The sequence below is a fragment of the Cydia splendana genome, chromosome 16 (genome assembly GCF_910591565.1).
Source record: "Cydia splendana chromosome 16, ilCydSple1.2, whole genome shotgun sequence".
In the NCBI taxonomy this organism is placed as follows: domain Eukaryota; kingdom Metazoa; phylum Arthropoda; class Insecta; order Lepidoptera; family Tortricidae; genus Cydia; species Cydia splendana.
Window position 1 is genome coordinate 14,733,959 of NC_085975.1, and position 21,963 is coordinate 14,755,921.

Genomic DNA, 21,963 nt, shown 5'->3' on the forward strand with positions numbered 1-21,963 from the left:
GTCATAGTGATATTAAGTCGAATTTCAAGTACTTATCTTCAAAATGTAACATAGAACCCTGTAATATTGGGCCAGCGAAATTACTGTCAGGATTTGGTATATTTTATCTCAATTATTGTGTGAAATGAAGGAGGTAGGTAGCTTTTGTTAAAAAAAAACATATTTTTAACAAGTAGACTTTTAGAATTAGTTTTAGAGAGCTCACTGTATAAGTCTAATCAATGTAATGTCAGTAAGTTTTTTTTTAATACAACTAGGGCACAACAGTAAGTATGTAGTTACTTGTGCAACAAAAGAGAAAAATTCGATATTTCTTCGAGTGCTTATTTTGATTCCCGTGCATTGAAAGAAAAGAGTGGGGTGGCCCTTAGGGTGGCCAAAAGATCAGCCCTATAATCCTATTTCAATTCTCACTTCTGTTTACCTAGGTACTTAAGGTTCCTGTGTTGGGCGTTAAAATACGACAATAGGGACACGATAAATTCTAATAAGCTGCTCATTCCTGTCCCCCACTTTTATTACATTATTAGGTTAAACAATAGCAGCCCTCGTTTGTGGTGGGGCGATAAAAACAATTGTTCGTGCGCCTTATTTTGGCAAACAAAGGAAGGATTTTCGCTTATAATATAACTGTATAGTCCCATCCGGAAGAAAGCATGAAACTTGTGATGCACGTTGATTATCTACTTTTAAGGTTCCGTACCCAAAGGATAAACGGGACTCTATTACTAAGACTCCGCTGTCCGTCTGTCTGTCACCAGGCTGTATCTCATGAGCCGTGATAACTAGATAGTTGAAATTTTCACAGATGATGTATTTCTATTGCCGCTATAACAACAAATACTAAAAAAGTACGGAACCCTCGGTGGGCGAGTGCGACTCACCCTTGTCCGGTTTTTTTTTATTGGCCAAACAGTGCTTGTTTGGCCAATCCGAAGTCACTTTTCTTGGTTACCGTGTGACAGCTTCAGGTACCAAGCCCTTAGACTCTAAAGTGCAAGCTATCCAGGAGTACACCGTTCCGAAAACTGTCAAAGAACTAAGACGATTCCTGGGTATGATAAACTTCTACCGCAGATTCGTACCCAACGCTGCACAACTTCAGGCACCTCTTCACTCCATTCTGTCAGGACCCAAGATCAAAGGATCACATCCAGTGAACATGACTCCTGAATTGCTACAGGCTTTCGAAGACTGCAAGTCATCGCTGTCTAAAGCAACACTCCTTGCTCATCCAGATCCTTCTGTTCAACTGGCGATCTTCACTGATGCATCTGACACTTCGATCGGCGGAGTACTTCAACAGCTTGTGAATGGCACCTGGCAACCCTTGGCATTCTACTCGCACAAGCTTACCAAGCCGCAGACGAAGTACAGCCCGTACGACCGAGAACTCCTTGCTGTGTACGAAGCCATCAGGTACTTCAGGCATATGGTCGAAGCCAGAGACTTCATAGTGTATACGGACCACAAGCCACTTACCTTTGCTTTCTCCACTAACCGAGATAAATGCTCGCCAAGGCAATTTAGATACCTGGACTTTATCTCGCAATTTACAACAGACTTAAGATACTTACCTGGAACTCTCAACGTTGTCGCTGACGCCTTGTCTCGCGTCGAGGAAATCGCCGTCCCTATCGACTACCAGGCGCTTGCACGATCTCAGGAAGCTGATCCAGAGCTGCAAGACCTGATCCTCCACGGCTCCTCACTCAAACTGCGGAAGATGCCTACACTGGGCAGTACCTTACCTGTCTTCTGCGATACTTCTACTGGACAACCTCGTCCATATGTCACACCAGAGTTCCGGAAGCAAGTCTTCGACCAGCTACACCAACTTCATCATCCAGGATGCTCAGCTACCGCGCGACTGGTCTCAGAACGATTCGTATGGCCAGGGATTCGCCGACATTGTAGAGAGTGGGCCAAACAGTGCTTGAAATGCCAACAAAGCAAAATCACTCGTCATACCATTTCACCACTTTCCACTTTCACCACTCCATCCTCGAGGTTCGCTCATATTCATCTCGACCTCGTAGGGCCCCTTACCCCGTCTTCTGATTACAGATACTGCCTCACCGTCATCGACAGATTCACGCGATGGCCTGAGGTGTTTCCACTCAGAGACATCACTGCTGAATCCTGTGCATCAGCCCTGGTATCTGGCTGGTTTGCCAGATTTGGATGTCCGCTGCGGGTGACCACAGACCGTGGTCGTCAGTTCGAGAGCCAGCTCTTCAAGGCTCTGACCACGATGGTTGGAGCTCACCATCTCCGCACCACTGCTTATCATCCTGCCGCCAACGGGATGTGCGAGAGGCTCCACCGTCAGCTCAAATCCGCCATCATGTGCCACTCATCTTCATCGACTTGGACTGAGGCTCTACCCCTTATCCTGCTTGGTATTCGAAGCGCCGTAAAGGAAGATTTACAGACTATCCCGGCAGAGCTCGTCTATGGCGAGACGCTTCGTTTACCCGGCCAGTTCCTGTCACCTCTACAAGACTACAAAGTGGCAGATATCACTGAGTACGCCACACGTCTACGCTCATACATGGCTAAGCTCACACCCAGACCAGCATCTTGGCATATTTCATCATCACCATTTTACATCCCACGTGACTTAGAATCGTGTTCCCACGTGTTTCTTCGAGTCGACCGTGTCCGCAGCTCGCTTGAACCACCGTACGAAGCCCCATATAGAGTCATTAAGCGACAGTCGAAATTCTACTCTATCGACATTAAGGGCAAGATGAACAATGTGTCGATCGACAGACTCAAGCCAGCATTTGTCATGCGAGAAGCGACACCGCAATCGCCTGAGGCGGATAACAGCGATGCTAACAACGAGAAGAGGACGAGGACTGGAAGACTGGTGAGGTTCCCCGCTAGGTATCGACCGTAGTCACGGTCTGGCCAGGGGGAACATGTGGCGACCACCGGCTCGCCACTCTGTACGCGCCTAAGTCCGCGCGCCTGCGCGATGCGCCACCGCCGTTGCTATGCAACAGATGTAGCAACACTATACAACAATCCCTTCTGCCTAAGAAAAAGCATACGTTACTTTTAATTCAGAGTATTGTGAAATTTATAAATTTATGTAAATAATATTGTAAATATACTTGTAAATACTCCGCGGCATCTTCTCTTGTAAATAATATAGTTTCCCCTATATACCTACCTCTTCCACATATTCATCAAATTTCGCTCTTGCGTTAGTAGTAGGTAATAGGTCTGCATCCAGCAATGGCAATGGAATATTTGATTGCCGTAGCTGCACGGACGCAACTTGAATACAAAACTGCAGCCAGATTAAAATTATTCACGTGGAAGCAATCGTTTTTCTCGTTTGCACATTTTGTAGAACTGATATCCCCCTCATAATTTATGGGTGTTCAATCACTTGTAGGATTCAGAGTCGACTGTTTATCAGAGCCTCAGTTATTCCATTCCATAAGGCCAGAAGTCTAATTTCCTGTGGCCGGTTTTGTGCATCGTTTTTTGTTTCCTACATTCACATGTTTACAAACCGAACCGCTGTTTATGTTAAACTTTTCCTTACGTTTAGAAAGAATGGAATGCCTTTCGAAAATTGTTAGCGCTTCGATTGACAAAAAGGCGGAGTATTAGGAGGTGTTTACTATTTTGTCACAAACAGTGTTTAAAAAAAAATGAAAATTATTTCAGAATTTTATGTCTGTTTGAAATGTTAAAACTACTTTTCAATTTTTCATGCGGTTTTCACCTATCAATAGAGTGATTCTTGAGGAAGGTTTAGGTGTATAATCTGTTAAGGTTTTGTGTGACCCGTGCGAAGCCGGCGGGTCGCTACTGTCGCTAATCATTATTAAACTTATTTATTTGCCATCCATCTTACCTGACGAATAAACCGTTTAGTTAAATCCTTCCAAACAAGACGAGAGTTCTGGAAACTTTTGTTGCTCTAATTAACAACGGCGCCCGTTCAAATTAAACAGATAAATCTTATTAACTGTACTTGGCTAACTTGCTTGTTGAAATTAACTTTGGACGAGAGTGTATTTTTTTTATATGATGTATGTTGATTTAGTATCGATATTTCATTGCGTGTCTCTCACACCTTTTAATATATAATTTTGTTATTTTCTTATCTTCGGTTAACAATCTATGCAGTTATGTTTTAGCCACCCTGTATATGCATCATAATATCTTCATTTACAAAATCTAACTTTACGAGCTTGCGAAGTAAAAAAGAGGTAAATACTCCAACATCAAAATGCATAACGAGTTTGAAAACGAACAACGCACGCAATCAACAGCATCTATTCAAAACGTCTCGAAATAAATGTGCAACTGCACTGAATACCAATCACAGATCACTTGCCTACTAGACCGAGCCTACTATCGCTTGTAGTAATTTAGGACCCAATATCTGGGAGACCGAGCTTTGCTCGAAAAGCATATAAAAACTCAAAAATGCGCGTTTTCCAAGAGATAACACCTAGCCAGATCGATTTTTCGCCCCCGAAAACCCTCATATAGCAAATTTCATCGAAATCGTTAGAGCCGTTTCCGAGATCTCCGAAATATATATATATAAACAAACAAGAATTGCTCGTTTAAAGGTATTATTAGATACGACCTTGAAGAAAGAGCGTATTCCAATCCAATCCTAAAGCGTTAATGATCTGCTGAACCTGCTTGTATTAATACCAAGTAAACGAAAATTACAATACTTTAGCTAATCTGTTAAAAAATATACTAAACGAAAAAATTCCCGTCAAATGTATAATTATAAACAAAAAACCGGCCAAGTGCGAGTCGGACTCGCGTTCCAAGGGTTCCGTATATTACACAATTTTTAACAATCAGTGCCGGATTAAGATATTTTGATGCCCTAAGCATTTCTAGGTGCCCCCTCTCCCTAGGGTCATCAAGATTACATTGATTTTTTGGTAAATTGAGAGAAGTTCATTGCCGCATTACAGCTGAGAATGGAAATCAGTCACATCATTTTATCACGAAAATTGACAGTGCCGCAGCAGTAATGTTGCAACAGAGTACCTAATGCTGTTGCAGTCGCCACCCGAATGTCACCTTTATCATAGCGTAGAAAGTAATAGAAACGCGAGCGAAGCGAGCGCGGAAATTTTTCGATATAAAAACGCAATATGATAGACAGTTGTACATTTTTACTTTTAGTATGGAAATCAGTCACATCATTTTATCACGGAAGTTGACAGTACTGCAGCAGTAACGTTGCAACAGAGTAATGTTGCGGCAGTCGCCACCCGAATGTCACCTTTATCATACCGTATAAAGTAATTGAAAACGCGAGCGAAGCGAGCGCGAAAATTTTTCGATATAAAAACGCAATTTTAGTTTTAGTCCCAACCAGGCGCGAATCCAGGATTTCATACAGAGAAGGGATGGGACAGTTTTCTATCAGCCTAGCTTCGCATAGGGCTCGATATTTAAGGGTCTCAGCGAGGTTGTTTTCATGCATAAAATATGCAAGAAAGCAGAGAGCTTGGAATTGAATTGGCGAAGTGTGAGAAAGGCAGTAGGCCCAGCTGCGAAAGAGGAAAGCTTGGATTTGGATCCACGCCCAAGTGTAATTAAGGCAGAAGATCAACTTTGCCGTAAGGCAGAAGGCCTCGCATAAGACCTAACGCCGAACCGCAAAAGAGTGGGTTGAAATCGAATCTATGCATGTAATCACGACTCTTCTACTGCTACCGATTGTTTCCCAAAGAATTACGCGCCATTATTTTTGCAAATTAGCTTTTGGACAGCTAAAAAAATCGTGTGGTAAAAACGATGTGTCTGTCCCTAATTTTAAAATTTGTTCACCTTTTTCAACCTGGCATTTTGTTGCCCTCCCTGAACGTGGTGCCGTAAGCACGTGCTTGTTTTGCTTATTGGTTACAAAGTCTTTATTAATTCAACCATTAAAGTCGACGAGTACAAAAAACTTTAAGCTAGCTCTCAATTTAACATTTTTTTTAAACATTATTCTTAATTTGACCTTACAATTACTCGTAAGTAGGTAAGACCGTTAAATATTTAAAATGATTATCTTATCAGAAAATTATCACCAATTACTCTAAGAAAACTACTACTCTAAGTAATCCGGCACTGTTAACAATGTATTTTTTATGTGAAACGTGAGTGAAATCTCTTTAAAAAATTCGTAGGGGTCGGATTAAAAACTGTAATTAAGTCCGACTCACGCTTGACTGTACATTTCTAATAGGTTTTCCTGTCATCTATAGGTATAGACCTATTTTATGTATCTTTTTCAAAATTTTAGACCTAGTAGTTTCGGAGATAAGGGGGGGGGAATGGTCATTTTTTGCCTATTTTCTTGAATAACTTCTAAACTGTTGATTCGAAAATTATAAAAAAAAATTATTTGAAATCCTTACAATAAGCTCTTTCATTTGATATGTAACATGATATAGTTTGAAAAAATTTTTTTTTCATTTTTTCATTTACCCCCCAAAAGTGGCCCCCATGTTTAAAATTCATTTGTTTACGTTACATGTCCGTATTCGGGTCACAAACTTACATATGTGTACCAAATTTCAACTTGATTGGTCCAGTAGTTCCGGAGAAAATCGGCTGTGACAGACGGACAGACAGACAGACAGACAGACAGACAGACAGACAGACGCACGAGTGATCCTATAAGGGTTCCGTTTTTTCCTTTTGAGGTACGGAACCCTAAAAAACCAAAAAAAACCTGGCTTACCCAAGGTTTGAAAATATCTTGCACTCATAAAAGGTTATTAAAAATACTCTCCTGCAAATCAAATAGCTCTGTTCTCAAAGAACACTATAAGCGATACGCAAACACTTTGAAAAAAAGCAGTCTTAAAATCAAAGAAATTAAATTACATACATGAAATGGAAAAATCAATAAATAAAACCTTAACCATGTGGAAAATTATAAACAAGCTGAAAAATAAAGAAAAGTTGAAAAAAAAACTTAAAAATAAATATTTTGCCTCAAAACACTATAACAGAAAATCCTAAGGTCATGGCAAACACGTTTAACGATTTCTTTGCATCTGTTTACGCTGGTCAGGAATCACATCGAGGAAACCCCGTAGTTACTGCGCGCGGTCGCCCAGATCGCACTCCAGTTACTAAATCGATGTACTTACACCCAGTATCTGAACTAGAGGTGTTTAAAATTATACGTGGACTCAAGAACACAAATATAGCACAGGAAATGATGATATCCCTTCATAATTAATTAGGCTATGCGCCACCGAACTGGCAATACCACTGTGTATGCTAATAAATCAGTCATTTAATGAAGGAGTGTACCCGCAGCCGCTTAAAATATCAATAATTAAACCTATACACAAGAATGGTGATACTCATGAAACTAATAACTATCGACCCGTAGCACTCTTGCCCACCCTTTCTAAAATATTTGAAAAAGCTATGTGCAACCGAGTTTACAAATTTCTAGAAAAAAATCGGATACTGGACGACAAACAATATGGCTTTAGAAAATATCGGTCAACTGCTCTCGCGCTTACCAACTACACACAAGAGATTATGGACACCTTAAATAACAAACACCACGCGGTTGGAATACTCTTGGACCTCACGAAAGCATATGACAAAGTTTCGCATAAAATATTGCTCAACAAATTATACGGATCGGGAATTAGGGGTTTAGCTCATGACTGGTTCAAATCTTACCTAGAGAAGCGAACGCAGCTCGTCCAAATCGAATACCTAAATCCGTCTACCAATGAGATGGAAATAATTCGGTCAAATATTAAAGAAGCACAAGGCTCAATCCCACAGGGAAGTGTTTTAGGTTGTCTCCTCTTTTTATTATACATTAATGATCTCCCGAAGGAGATCGATGCCAAATGTACTTTATTTGCAGATGACGTTTCTCTCCTTTTTGATCTCAATAATACGGAAAATTATAATGTAAAACTAACACAAACATTAAATAATATAAATGAATGGATGCGCGACCACAATTTAACAATAAATACAAATAAAACTAAATTAATACAATTTTATCCTCATCAAAGAACGCCTCTACAATTATAATTATCACTAGATAACACAGAAATTGAAGAAGTAGAGCATTTCAAACTCCTAGGTGTTCCTCTATATAACCATATCAACTGGAAAACTCACATCGCATGCGTTAAAACGAAAATATCTCAGTTTCTGTACGGACTCTTTACACTCCGGAAAACAACAAACTTTGGTACAGCACTGTCAGCTTACTATGCCTTTACACAGTCTTGGCTACGTTACGGTATTGTAATATGGGGCGACAGTACAGATGCACACGACATATTTGTCATGCAGAAAAAATGCGTTCGTGTATTGGTGGGTATCCAAGAACCCGATAGCTGCAAGCCACATTTTTTTGAGCACGGCATACTTACGCTACCTTGTCTTTATATTTTAGGATTATGTATTTATGTCAAATAAAACATACACTTGTTCAAACAGCTGCCAAATCGAAGGCTAAAATACAAACTTGAGCTACCCGCGCCTAGATTACAAATATATAGGAAAAGCCCTCTTTATGCAGCAGCTAAATGCTACAATCATATTCCAGACTTTATAAAGGCAGAGGAAAGAGATACAACATACGCAAAAAGATTGAAATGGTTCCTTGCGAGAAAAGTGTATTATTCTATTAATGATTTCTTCGCAGATAGCTTTAATATGTAATTGATTAGTTATATTTATATAATTTAATACGATGCTACTTTTTGTGCTTTATTGCATGACATAATTATGTAAATATTATAAATCTTAGTTTAAGGAAATGTTTGTCATACCCATTTAGGGTCCATGAGGTACTTGTATAAATGTTGTAACATCTCTTGTTATGCTACCAAATAATAGTGCGACTGTGAATGGGTTATCCGTAGACGTTTCAAAACGCGGAGTCTATGTGCGTTGATCTATGCTGATACTGAAAAGAAATATGCATTTCGATGAACGAGCCTCGAGCTGTTCCGCAACCTACTTTAACATCTATTTTCAAGCCCCGAGCAATCATAGTTTAACGTGTGTGTTTGTGTTTATCTGTGGCAACTTAGAGTCACCCCACACTAGCGTCTTTTGAAAGTCGACGTCTAGTCAGCGCTATGGAAAATAGCGTAGCTTCGCAGTTGATCGTTTTCCAAAAAAAATTGATTTCATTCATGTCTTCAAAATATTGACTTCTTGGGCTCATTTTACTCAGAATCATTTGTACATTCACGCCTCATACATGAAAAAATGTGTCCCAAGATTTCCTTTCCAGATCGTCACAATTTTGTATTAATAATTTTTTTATTTGTATGAACGTGACGCACTGGAAAAAAAATTTTTCATACAAAATTTTGGGATACCTTTTTTCATGTATGAGGCGTGAATGTACAAATGATTCTGAGTAAAATGAGCCCAAGAAGTCAATATTTTGAAGACATGAATGAAATGTAGGTATGTACTTACATTTTTTTTTAAACGCTCAGTTGCGCCAACGTTGCGTCAAGCAGCAGCCATAGAGTTGACTGGACGCCGACGCTCGGAAGACGCTCGTGTGCGGTGGCACTTAGTGTCCTAACCAAGGCCTGTTCACTTCCTAAGAAAGTTATGTCCCCAAATAATTGCCCATGTATGCGCCTGAAGCTTCTACGTGTGCTTTGGCCTCCTAGAAAAAGTTGCCAGTAATCAAAATAAAAACATTTTTCTACAGCAACATTTCTCCCAACTAAGATTTAAATTTTCACGATTTTTTTACATTATTAATCGTAAAACGGGACTTAAAATACTTAAAACTTAACTACACGCGATTAAGTTTTATAATGAATATTTGCTTCCAACTGTCTTTATCAATGTTCATAAAATATTTGGAGGGTAGGTACGTCTACCCACCATAATAAAAAAAATATATTTGTCAATGACTCTGTCCAACTGCTGTGGTTAAAGTTCATAACGAAAATTTTATTTATTAAATCTTTAAATAATAAATACAATGTAGCGGTACTACCAATTAAGACTCTGTTTGTAAGTCTGTGCCTACATGGATTACAGCAATGCACATAGAAAATGTGCTAAATGCGGAGCAACGGCTGTTGAAGATACATATTTGAGTGAAATTCATAGCTTTAGTGGGTTCAGAAGGAACCGCGTCATAACGCATCTGGAAAGCGTATTAATTAACCGTGAAGAAATGTATGAATACAAGTTGGAAATCTGTGTAAAATGCCGTGTGTAAAGTGTAGTGTATCTGTGTGTGTAAAGTGTAATAGGTAGGCATGCCTAAAGATATTTGTATTATACTGAAAACTTTGTGAATGTGCTTTATTAATGTCTATTTTTTTATTAAGTTGTCAGGGTTTAATTTTCAGTGTATATTTCTATATGTAAAACATTTTTTTAATAAATAAAATAATACAATGTTATAAACATAAATATGCCTTTTATTTAAATCAATTGATAATACCACAAACAAGGGGTAATATTTGCATCTTTCATATATTTCGTGATATGAAGATAACTAATATGTTTATCAACAGAATTACTACCTATACCTACCAATACCCGCCAGGCTAAACCGGTTGTCAACTTTAGTTCCATTGGTACACAACGACGGCGCCACTAGTATAAACGTATAAACGGTTGGGGACATTTTTTTGTATGGAGTTACCGTTCTTCTCCTAGTGAGTATTATATTCTTTGGTCCTAACGATCAACTGCCTCTTTTGCTTTATCTGTGCTACTGTCCATCCAGAAAAGAGTAGAAATTAATAAGGAGTTGACAAACCTTGATAATGATAGGATTAAACGAACTTACCTGAAGTGAAGTTCAATCCTGATTATATGAAGCATTTGGTCCCGAATAATTAACAATGTAGTACATCTCGCTCGCTTGCCATTTGACGCGAATTTAGAGCCGCCATAAAATAAAAAATCACCAACTGTCAAGATGACACTTCATATATTTCGCGCGCGCCATCACGCATCTGTCGCATACTGCTAGTAAATTAAGTTTTATCGAGTAATTACTAGTTTTTCCCATGCAGATCCGGGCAAGGTCTTGGAACCATGAGTTATCGTGGATTTCGCGACCTTTGGCGATTGGTGCTCCTCCATCCATCGCGATCTGATACGAGCTCCTCCCAAGAGTCCCATGTGTCCCATCTCTAAATAGACTCGCTAAAATTGACGGCTACTTCAGATTATCAAATTTACTAACACGCTATAAAACGCCTTTAGGGTTGTTTTATCTTTACGGTTAAGGGTTTTAGTTTAGATTGGCAGTAAAAAGTTTTGTGTCTTTGGGAGTTCACATAAACATCGTAGTAGAGTTTACGAGATGAGAGTTGAGAGGATTAAATAAATAAAATTATAAACGTTAAACTCCTGTGTGTTTATCTCAGTGATAGTCCCACATTTTCTGTGCTTATACAAATGACTTTATTAATTATACCTACCCACACACCACCACATAGGATTCAGTATTAATTACTTATAATTTCAAATTGTTTGTAAATATAATTTTAATTGCAAGAATGCGCAAATGGCATTATTCATTCATCACACAATTTCAAACCCGTCCTTCGCATCGCAAGTGCCTGCCACGTTATGAATACCTACCAGTATTTCTTATCACAAGGATACAGAGTCCATTTTCGCCTGGTTGATAACACGCTGATGTTGGCCAAACATGCGTTCGATAAGCGAAATACACACAGCCAGACGGTTGTTGGAGCGAGCGCGAGCAAGCTGGCGCACAGACCACATCGGGGGTGAGGGGTGGCCGAGAGGGACGCACCCAACACGCTCGCCCGCCAGTGCCCCGCACGCCGCGCAAGTTCTCGAACGTGCTCTTCGCACAAAAAGCGCGCGAAACCAAAATGGCCGACAATGTTGTGTTCCCTCGCAAACTACTAACAAGATTCATAAATTTATACAAAGACCAGCCTTGTTTATGGGATAAAACGTGTCAAGCGTACAAATTGAAACGAAAAAGGAATGAAGCCATCACAAAATTAACAGAATTGGTTCAGGAATACGACCCGGCCGCTACTAAAGTGCATATTTTGAGGAAGATTGAGAGTTTGCGCGCGTGCGTACGGCGGGAATTTAAAAAAGTTCAAGACAGTCGTGCCAAGGCAACAAGCTCGGAGCAGATTTACGTGCCGCATTTGTGGTATTATGATATGTTTACGTTCGTGTTCGGAGAGGACGGGAGCAATTATAAAACGAAGCCGAGCTCGCCGGCGGCGTCGACGGGTCACAATGAGGTAACGTACCCGAAAAGTTCTAAAAACCGGCCAAGTGCGAGTCGGACTCGCGCACGAAAGGTTCCGTATCATTACGCAAAAAACGGCAAAAAATCACGTTTGTTGTATGGGAGCCCCACTTAAGTATTTATTCTATTCTGTTTTTAGTATTTTTTGTTACAGCGGCAACAGAAATACATCATCTGTGAAAATTTCAACTATCTCTAGCTATTAATACAATAAAATTATACATTTAGCGTTTGCGTCAAATCCGGTAGTTCTGATTTTTTGCAGACTTATTTATGATGTTGGTCCAATGAATAATCCAAGTTGGTGACCTCGAGCGCCGAACGCAACTTTGTCAAAAATCGAAAAATCGGGCAAGTGCGAGTCGGACTCGCGCACGAAGGGTTCCGTACCATACAAAAAAAAACAAAAAAAAAGCAAAAAAAAAAAACGGTCACCCATCCAAGTACTGACCACTCCCGACGTTGCTTAACTTTGGTCAAAAATCACGTTTGTTGTATGGGAGCCCCATTTAAATCTTTATTTTATTCTGTTTTTAGTATTTGTTGTTATAGCGGCAACAGAAATACATCATCTGTGAAAATTTCAACTGTCTAGCTATCACGGTTCGTGAGATACAGCCTGGTGACAGACGGACGGACGGACGGACGGACGGACGGACGGACGGACAGCGAAGTCTTAGTAATAGGGTCCCGTTTTACCCTTTGGGTACGGAACCCTAAAAACCTGCGTAAATTTCGGTGTTTGTTTATTAGTTTTGGGCGATTCTAACCCTAAAGGACTAGTTTTTGGTAGTACTTTCCTTAGCCGTTTTTAAAGAAGACTAAATTTGCTACAATACGAGATTAGAACTGTCTCTGTAGATTGAATAGTTTGCGAGATAAAGGCTTTCAAAATTTAGATTTTTTGAAATTGAGCTCGTAAGCTAAGTGAGTGCAGTGAGTATGCACTTTTGACTCAGACGATGCCGCTTGGCACGATTCACACGATTGTTCCTAAGGTCAAACAAAGCCAATTTGGCGTGATAGCCACGATATCGTACCGTGCCTACCCCCCAAAAAGGGAGGGGAAAGGGTCGGATCCCCAGGTCCAATCTAAGCTATATTTCTTCCTGCTTAGCAACTAGGGCAAGTTATATATGATTTTCATATAATTTAGGGCTTCCTTATTCTATAAAGTATCACTTCAAAGCAGGCATTCATAAATTTTTTTGGAAAAATATGAAGCGGATTGAGTGACGATTTCCATAGAAATGTAATTATGGCCAAAGTCAAAAGTTAAAAATCTTTAAAAAAACACTTAACTTGGCGTTTTAAAAGTATGAATATAATGTTTTCATCCCTAAATTATATGAAAATGATATATAACGTGCCCTAGCTCCTAAGAGTAGGAAGAAATATAGCAAAGATTAGACCTGGGGATCCGACCTTTCCCCTCCCTTTTTGGGGGGTATGCACGGTACGATCTCATAGCTACTGGCCCAAATCAGCTTTGTTTGACCTTAGGAACAATCGTGCCAAGCGGCATCGCCTGAGTCAAAAGTGCATACTCACTGCACTCACTTAGCTTACGAGTTCAATTTCAAAAAAATCTAAATTTTGAAAGCCTTTATCTCGGAAACTATTCAATATACAGAGACAATTCTAATCTCATGTTGTAGCAAATTTAGTCTTCTTTAAAAACGTCTAAGGAAGGTATTATCAGAAACTAGTCCTTTAGGGTTAGAATCGCCCAAAACTAAATAAAAACCGAAATTTTCGCAGGTTTTTCGATTTTTGACAAAGATGCGTTCGGCGCTCAAGGTCACAAACTTGGATTATTAATTGGGCCAACATCATAAATAAGTCTGCAAAAATCAGAATTACCGGATTTGACGCAGAAGAGCCACGTTACAACATTCTACAATTTCACTGGATTATATCACGGTTCATGAGATACAGCCTGGTGACAGACAGACGGCCAGTGGAGTCTTAGGGTCCCATTTTTACCCTTTGGGTAAGTACGGAACCCTAAAAATGGACTCTAAATAAAATTGAATTTATGGGCGATTTACGGAATTAGCCGACGTTTGAAGTACCTACCTAGTCGGAATTACCCAAATACACCGTAATGAGTGACTAGGTTTGTTGATAGCTAGGTACTTTGGAAGTGTGATGAAAGACCCAGGCGTATGTAATGAATTATTGGCGTGGGATGGTATTTGGCGGTAGGCGTGTCACCTGTCTGTGGTGTCGGGATACTCGGGATCATCTGCACTTGGCAAATGATGTTTTAGAAAAACAATGGAGACTAGTAACTAGTTAAGTGAGAAGCCAAATACCTGTCATAGAAAGAAATACAAAGAAAAATCAAAACGTAGGTACTTAATGGATGACTCACGTTATACCGGGCCGTGTCCGGGCCGGGGCTTCCGGCGCATCGTTTTCTATGGAAAGCTTCACGTGATCGCCTGTCAGTTCATAGAAAAGTAAGCGCCGGAAGCTCCGGCCCGGACACGGCCCGGTCTAACGTGAGTCACCCTAATATCTTGTTTTTTGTAATACACTCACGTGTCGACGATAAAACAGAATTGTTTAATTATCTTTCAAAACGGGATTAATTAAGTAGCCGCTGCTAATATAAGGTGTTACTTTATTAGTTGCCGATATTTTAACAGATGATAGTAGGTACTCGGTTCCTGGAGTATATTTAAGTATGAAACATTATAGCTTTTACGATATTTTTTTGGAGAAAACTGTCTGGCCACTTCACGTTATAGCGGATGGTGCTGGGCCTAAAACACGGCGTTGCGTGAACAAGAGATTTCCTGGCAGGATTGGTCCTTAGGACCCAAGGATGGATTTAAGAAGCGGAGCCACCGAGATTTTTGATGTAAATTTTTAGAGGGGGGGGGGGGGGGGCTCTCAACTTGATCTTGATATCTATATCATTTCTGATATCATAATGACACCATTCCGAAGTATAAACACATAAAATATGAAAAAAATACTTTTTTTTTATTCCTCTTCACGCTTAAACCGCTAAACCCATTTAGTTAAAATTTGGTACAGAGATAGTTCGAGTTTCAGGGAATAACATAGCCTACTTTAAATCTCAAAAATCATCCTTTAAGGGTGTGACAAGGGAGGTGGAAATTTGTATGGGGATTCAATAACCGCTGAACTGATTTAGAAAAAATTTGGTATAAAGATATTTTGAGTCCCGGGGAAGCACATAGGATAGTTTTTATTAAAAAAAAATGTCTTAAAAGTGAAAAGGAAGGTGTAAGATTGTATGGGGAATCAATAACGGCTGAACCAATTTAGATGAAATCTATGTCTACATCTTTGATTTATTTGAAAACTTGAGATAGAACCTAAACTTAAACAATTATTAACATCAGACGTCGCCGACGCTTAAAACCCCCCCAGCCTCCACCTGCATCAAAAATCTGGGTGGCTCCACTTCTTAAATCCATCCTTGGGTCCTAAGGACCAATCCTGCCAAAGGAAATCTCTTGTTCATGCAACACCGTGGTTGACCTTTTTATGCTCTGAGCACACTCAACTATTAGGTGTTAGGTAAAAGAGATATGTACTTATACTAGAATCTGTTCAATGAGTTCACATTTAATAATCACATTAACAGGGTGTTTTTACGTAGCAAATTTGTCTTTCAGTTTTCTCCAAAAAAACATCGTAAAAGCTATGTTTCATACTTAAATATACTCCAGGAACCGAGTACGTACAGTCGCCATCAGATATATCGGAGCGGCCAAGGTGTTCACAATATCTGAACACGCGCTCTAACGCCCTGACAATAGAGGCGTGTTCCGATATTTATGAGCACCTTGGCCGCTCCGATATATCTAATGGCGACTGTACTATCATCTGTTAAAATATCAGCAACTAATAAAGTAACACCTTATATACCTGACTACTGATACGTTTACCAGTAGCATATATGAAGTAGCTAGTTCCAAGCCAATACGTTAGCTAGAACATCTGCTTTTAGATTTGCAAGCGAAAATTCTACGTGAAAGATTCAGATCAATTTGCTTTCTTGAGTGGTTCTAGCGCTCGTAAGTTTTATACTAAATTGAAAACGGTGAAATTCTTCGTGAAGAAGTTTTGTAGAGACTTCGGTTTTATTTTGCTATACCCTCTACTTTGCTGACAAATTGTATTTTCAAGGCTTAATATAAACCGCAAAAACGCAAGTTAAATGCCTTATTAAATTTTACCTTTAACCGCCGTATGAAAATTTATGTAAGTACTTTAAATAACGCATTTTTGCACTCTGTGGTGGAACAGAAAATTCTTTTACTGGCAGCTTTAACGAAGTTTTTTTTTTTTAGTTATACCAACAGCTACATAGTCTACAAAAACATTATATACAGATTTAGGTAACAATACAAAGCCAATACTATCGATTTTATGTGTTCCTTTCCTGGTAACTCCCTTTTTTGCTGTTTTAGAGTTACTATTAGCTTAAATCAACTACCCTTATCCAAATTTTCTTACACAAAATTTACTTAGGTAATTAAACTAATCTTGAAATCACCTCACTAAACGGACTGTAGTAAGTATATAAAGCAACAGTTTTCAAAACGACGATTTATACCTAATATTTTTTATTTAAGCATTTACTTCCCTCTTGCAACATGTTAATCAAGTCGTTTAAAACGTAGTCTGTTTTTTTATGTCCTATGAAAATGAAACGCAATTTCCCTCTGTAACAAAAACCTGCATTTTTCTCCCGAGAGCACAAAAAACAAAGGCCCGTACTAATTGTGAACACATTCATCCTATCTCGCTTTTACGACTTTGCATCTATTCTTTTTGGTCTGTGTAATGAAGACAGGTACTTTATTCGTGTTGTTATAAATTTTATTACATGTTAAATTTTTATTTAATACGAGTATCATATTAGGTAATATTCTTGACATAACTCAACAAAACTAAGTTAAAACACTGAAGTTTAATAAAAAGTTCTTCAAACAATCAAGTCACTTTTGACACTCACATATCCGATTCATAAGTTAGAGTTCGAATCAGGTCTATAGTCTTCATTTTATGTCTATGAGTTGAAAGTTATTTCCTAGGATTTAAAAATATATAAAATTAAGTAAATAAATAATGACTTAACTAATCGAATTATAGCTATTTTTATGAAACGGTTTGTAATGTATTAATAAGTCATTTTCGTAATTTATATAGGTTTTACTGAGTATAAAAATAATGAAAAACGCCAAAACACCATGTACCTACTCGAGCCCAATATCTTCGTATGCGCATCTTATGAATGCTTTTAATTTACGTAAAGGACAAACTGATTTATTTACCCATGATTCTTGCGCATTGCCGAGATTCCACGCCAAAGAGTGCTCATTGTGAATTCCAATTTACTTACGAAAATCCTTTTATCTGGCCGTGATATATGAGGCAGTCGAATTAAGAACAGCCTCCTTTTTGGGAGTTGAAAAGTAGCAGGCATTTTACCTTTAAAAGCTCTTTTGTTCAAGTCTTTCTCAGAAAGATCTAGATCACAGGTTGCTAAGGAATACAGCCAGGATCACAAAGATGTAAAGAATCCAATTCAGTTTTTAGACCATGGTAATGGTACTTCTCAAACAAGGGATGTCGCATTGTATTTAATATGATTGTTTATTTACAATCTGTTTAATTTATTGTGTCAATTCGAATCCCAAATTTCTTTAACACGTAATTTTAATATCAGAATCTGAGATTTCGATCTGGAAAGCCTGGATTCAGATGCTTCTTTGCCTTATTTAGTATATTGGGTGGAGCAGTTAAGTCCAATGTAAGGAAGACCGTCTATCAGGTCATAGTCTAATAAAACATGGTCTTCCATTCCCAGAGTGACACGGGCCTACGTCACAACAACATGGCCGCTATATATAGCGCTATCGCATATTATCATATAGCGCTGTCGCATGATGACGTAGGCCCGTGTCAGTTAGGTGACCTAGAAAAGACGGGAATGGAGTACCAGGCGGAGTATATTATTATACCATGTATCAGGTAAGACAGCATACAAGCTCTTTTTTACTCCACTGACAGAAGGTCGTTAGAGCTGAAGAAGCGAAACACTTATTTTTTGTTATGACGGTCTTCCCAACCAAAAATTGTCTACGCATTGACCACAGTAACCTTTTACCCCCTATTCATCCCGTATTTATTCATAAATGCGCTACAAACCTCAATTAGCTAATAATCGTTTGTCCTTATCTGTCATTTTGACTTATGTATTTGTAAGAAAGGAGTTTAAACATAATTTAACTAAATCAAGACCGTAAAGTTTTATGAATAAGGGTCAGGTAAGGGGGTGGGGCAACATACCTACTTTATTCTTAAAACAAAAACGGTTCGAAATCGAATGACTAGAAAGGAATGTCAAATGGTTAAAGGGTTAATTGGTACTCACAAGGATGTAGTTTCTGTGCCGCGATGTATTTCTCCAGCTTGCGCCGGAGCACGATCTCCGCGCCGTAGCGCCCCACAGAGCCGTTATCCACCAATAGGAAGTACGCATGCCGGTTGTTCAGCACCGCGAGCTTCGATCTGACAAAATAATTCAGTATTTATTAACTTGTTAAGAGGGAAGTATAGCTACCGACAAAATGCCCTTTTTTCATACAATTTCCATTTCGGGAGAAAACGTTTTCCAGTAACCAAATCTTAAAATATCACTTTGATTTTGATGTCGATCGCTTCAGCATAATATATTCCAGATTTATAGGTTTCGCTTTTTATTCAAGATTTTTTTTTGTAAGTATTGCAAATTTTGAAAAAACGAAATCCTATAAACCTAGATTTCCATTGTGTCAATAACATAGGTGCTAAAAATCATGGAGAATGGAAAATATTTATCTTTCTTATAGACCATCACGTGCTATACTTTCCTCTTAAAAACTCTTAACTATTTATATACCAAATTTCAACTAAATTGGTTCAGCGGTTGAAGCGTGAAAAAGTAACAGACAGAAAGACAGACTTTCGAATTTATAATATTACTATTTATTTATTTATTTAAGCCTTTTATTTCTTTAATAATACATTATAATATATACAATACAATTCAATTAAATTTAAATTATACATTTTACAATTATACAATTATTGTTGATATAAAATTTGATTGTTATTATTTTTTTACTTTTCAACTTTTATTATTATTAAAGACCTCTCGACGAGTATAGGCCTCCTCCATTTCTCTCCACTTTTTCCTATCTTGGGCTATTCTTGTCCAGTAGTCGTTTGTAAAGTTTGTAACTTACAAATATTACTATAGACAAAGACATATGTAACTTCGTATAAGACGAATAAAGTCTAAGGAAAAAACGTGCCTCGGAATTCAAGTAAAAGTCATTCTCGAATAGATGGCGCACACACCTTTAGCCTATCCTCGGCTAGATGGCGTGACGACACCGTTTCATATTTAACAATTTTAACACATAGATATCAGTGAATGAACATGAATCAAACTGATATAAAAATAATAAAATCATTTATCCATATATATACATTTTTTGATAACTTTATACGTTTTCATTTTGAGTTTTAGTCGTGTGTCGATAGATGGCAGTAAATTTACAATGACAGGACCCCTCTATACTATCTATTCTTTTTGCTATAGATTTCTACAAATCATTGACTCGAGTACGTAAGTACTAACAGTTGCTGCACGATTCGAACTTCGATACGTCAATTAATAGTTGTCAGTGTCAAAAGTGATGTTTTTGTTTGAAACGTCACATTTGACACTGACATCTAATCCATATCGTTTCTAGATCTATTAGCTGACGTATCTTAAAATTCGAATCGGGCCGTTGAAGTTAAAACGAAACAGAACCACGCTAGCACGACCAAATTGTCCGTATTCGAACGGATTTGCTCAAAATTAGAAAACGTGCTCACGCCAGATTCGATTAACAGATTACCCATTCGATTAGTTGAACTGCACGTCAAACTAGGAATAGGAATTGTATGGCGGGAACGGGAACTAGTGCAAAAGAAAGCACATTGCTTCTGCACAGTCCTTGTTATCAGTAGTAGAGCAGTTGGATTGAAATTGTACCTTAGAACTTAGTTCTCTTAACCCTGTGAACGCCAGACTAGCCAAGATGACAATCGCTTGCAGAAAACTTGTCATTTTAAGCGGTCAAAGGGCCTATATAAAACCTTATTTTAGTGCTGAGAAACAAGTCCCACTATTTCGTTGAATTTAATGCCTGTGAACTGTAAAATAAATTCTAGATGAATTTAAATATAACCCTCATTACTCTTTTCATTCTTCCTCATTTTAATTTTAAGTAAATTTTTAATTTTAGTTTTTATTTGTTATTTTAAGTACCTACTAACAATACTATGGACCTTGTTGTCTGAAAATAAACGCAAAAAAAAAACGCTACAGTTTCTAAATTAAATTTTAGTATTTTTTTTATAGAATTGTATTAGAATCTTAGATACTTGGAGTAATGTTTTCCTTGTTCAAAGGAATCTGATGAAGACCAGCCTGAGGAGGAGAGCTACGAGCAGACAGGCAATTATGCGGCAGAGTACAATGTGGAGACCAGCATGATAGAAGATTCTAGACAGTACTACGAGGACACGAAGAAGCGGACTGAGGTTGACGACGAATATGATGCGATAGGTAATACTTTTTTCTTCTAAACCTATTATAGTAAGCCACTGCTAGGCAAAGGTCTCTTCCTCTCAATCTCCACAACTCCCGGTCTTGTGGTATTTCAGAGGTATAACCGCGAAAACCGAAGTTTGCAAATTGTGTGCATCTTTCTCTGTCACTCTAATTACGCCTTAATGGGAGTAAAAGAGAAAGATGCCCCTAATTTGCGAACTTCGGTGTCCGCAGTAGGCCCCTGGAATAGAGTTTCAGCTGCGCTCCAAAACACGAAAACCCGCCTCTCCAGAAGACTGTCAGGCTAAAGTGGGAATAGTCACGTCTGCTACATATATCTGGATAGGTGAGCTAGTATAGCCACTAAGTGGAAGCCGCAAGATTTTAGATGCGGACGGGGTAGGCCCAAAAAACTTCGAAGTAAAATTTAAGGTTAATGTTGTCTGACTTTGACATTGCTCTAATCTAGAACTAGCCAAAAAAGATAGCGGTCCCATTGAGCGAAAATTTCTGAAACCGCTTACATTTTTTCTCTCACTCTCTTGGTAATCGAACAAAGTTCTTCTAATTTAGACTCATAACTAGTAGATAGAGATTTCTCTAGCACGAACGAGACAACGCTTTTGACTTCCTTCCGATATTTAGTTTATCGATATCTATCTTATAAATTTCATATGTTACAAAGGCCACAACTGGAAATAAATGAACGAGAATAAATTATGAGGAGACATCGTAGTTCGCACACAGTCTAATTTTTCATCATTTCTTTCGTCAGGTATAAACGTAGCAGCGAAACTAAGAACCTTGCCACCAAATATGAGGATACTGGCCGAAAAGCTGATTAATGACGTCCTCTTCCAAGCACAGATGCACGGACTTAGTTCGTCCACAGTCATAAGTACTCCCGATCCTTTCAAGTAGCTCACTTAGATACACATACCTCAATACTGCAACTGCATGCACTTGCATTGTTTAATTGTTGGGTGATTTGAATATGAACCTTAAATATAGGAAATTAAAGAAGAAATAATTGACTATTACACAT

At 38.5% G+C, this 21,963-nt stretch overlaps 2 protein-coding genes across 11 annotated transcripts in view; one reads left to right on the plus strand and one right to left on the minus strand.

The window, feature by feature from the left end:
* Positions 1-21,963, minus strand: part of LOC134798418 (transient receptor potential cation channel trpm) — a 407,980-nt gene that overhangs the window by 91,063 nt on the left and 294,954 nt on the right. For all 10 annotated transcript variants that reach the window (XM_063770838.1, XM_063770837.1, XM_063770836.1 and 7 more), the window contains exon 7: positions 18,705-18,841. In XM_063770838.1, the coding sequence (XP_063626908.1) occupies positions 18,705-18,841 (137 nt within the window). The remainder of the gene's footprint in view (positions 1-18,704; positions 18,842-21,963) is intronic.
* Positions 11,693-21,885, plus strand: LOC134798441 (uncharacterized). Its single transcript, XM_063770882.1, has 3 exons — positions 11,693-12,272; positions 20,777-20,933; positions 21,694-21,885. The coding sequence occupies exons 1-3, from the start codon at positions 11,883-11,885 to the stop codon at positions 21,837-21,839; spliced, it is 693 nt and encodes a 230-aa protein (XP_063626952.1). The 5' UTR covers positions 11,693-11,882; the 3' UTR covers positions 21,840-21,885.

What these genes read in the sequence shown, in the direction of transcription:
- LOC134798441 (XM_063770882.1), top strand. Translation starts at nt 11,883, where the DNA reads ATGGCCGACAATGTTGTGTTCCCTCGCAAACTACTAACAAGATTCATA. An exon ending in CGTCGACGGGTCACAATGAG is followed by an intron (nt 12,273 to 20,776) that starts GTAACGTACCCG and finishes CCTTGTTCAAAG; the next exon opens with GAATCTGATGAAGACCAGCC. An exon ending in CGACGAATATGATGCGATAG is followed by an intron (nt 20,934 to 21,693) that starts GTAATACTTTTT and finishes TTCTTTCGTCAG; the next exon opens with GTATAAACGTAGCAGCGAAA.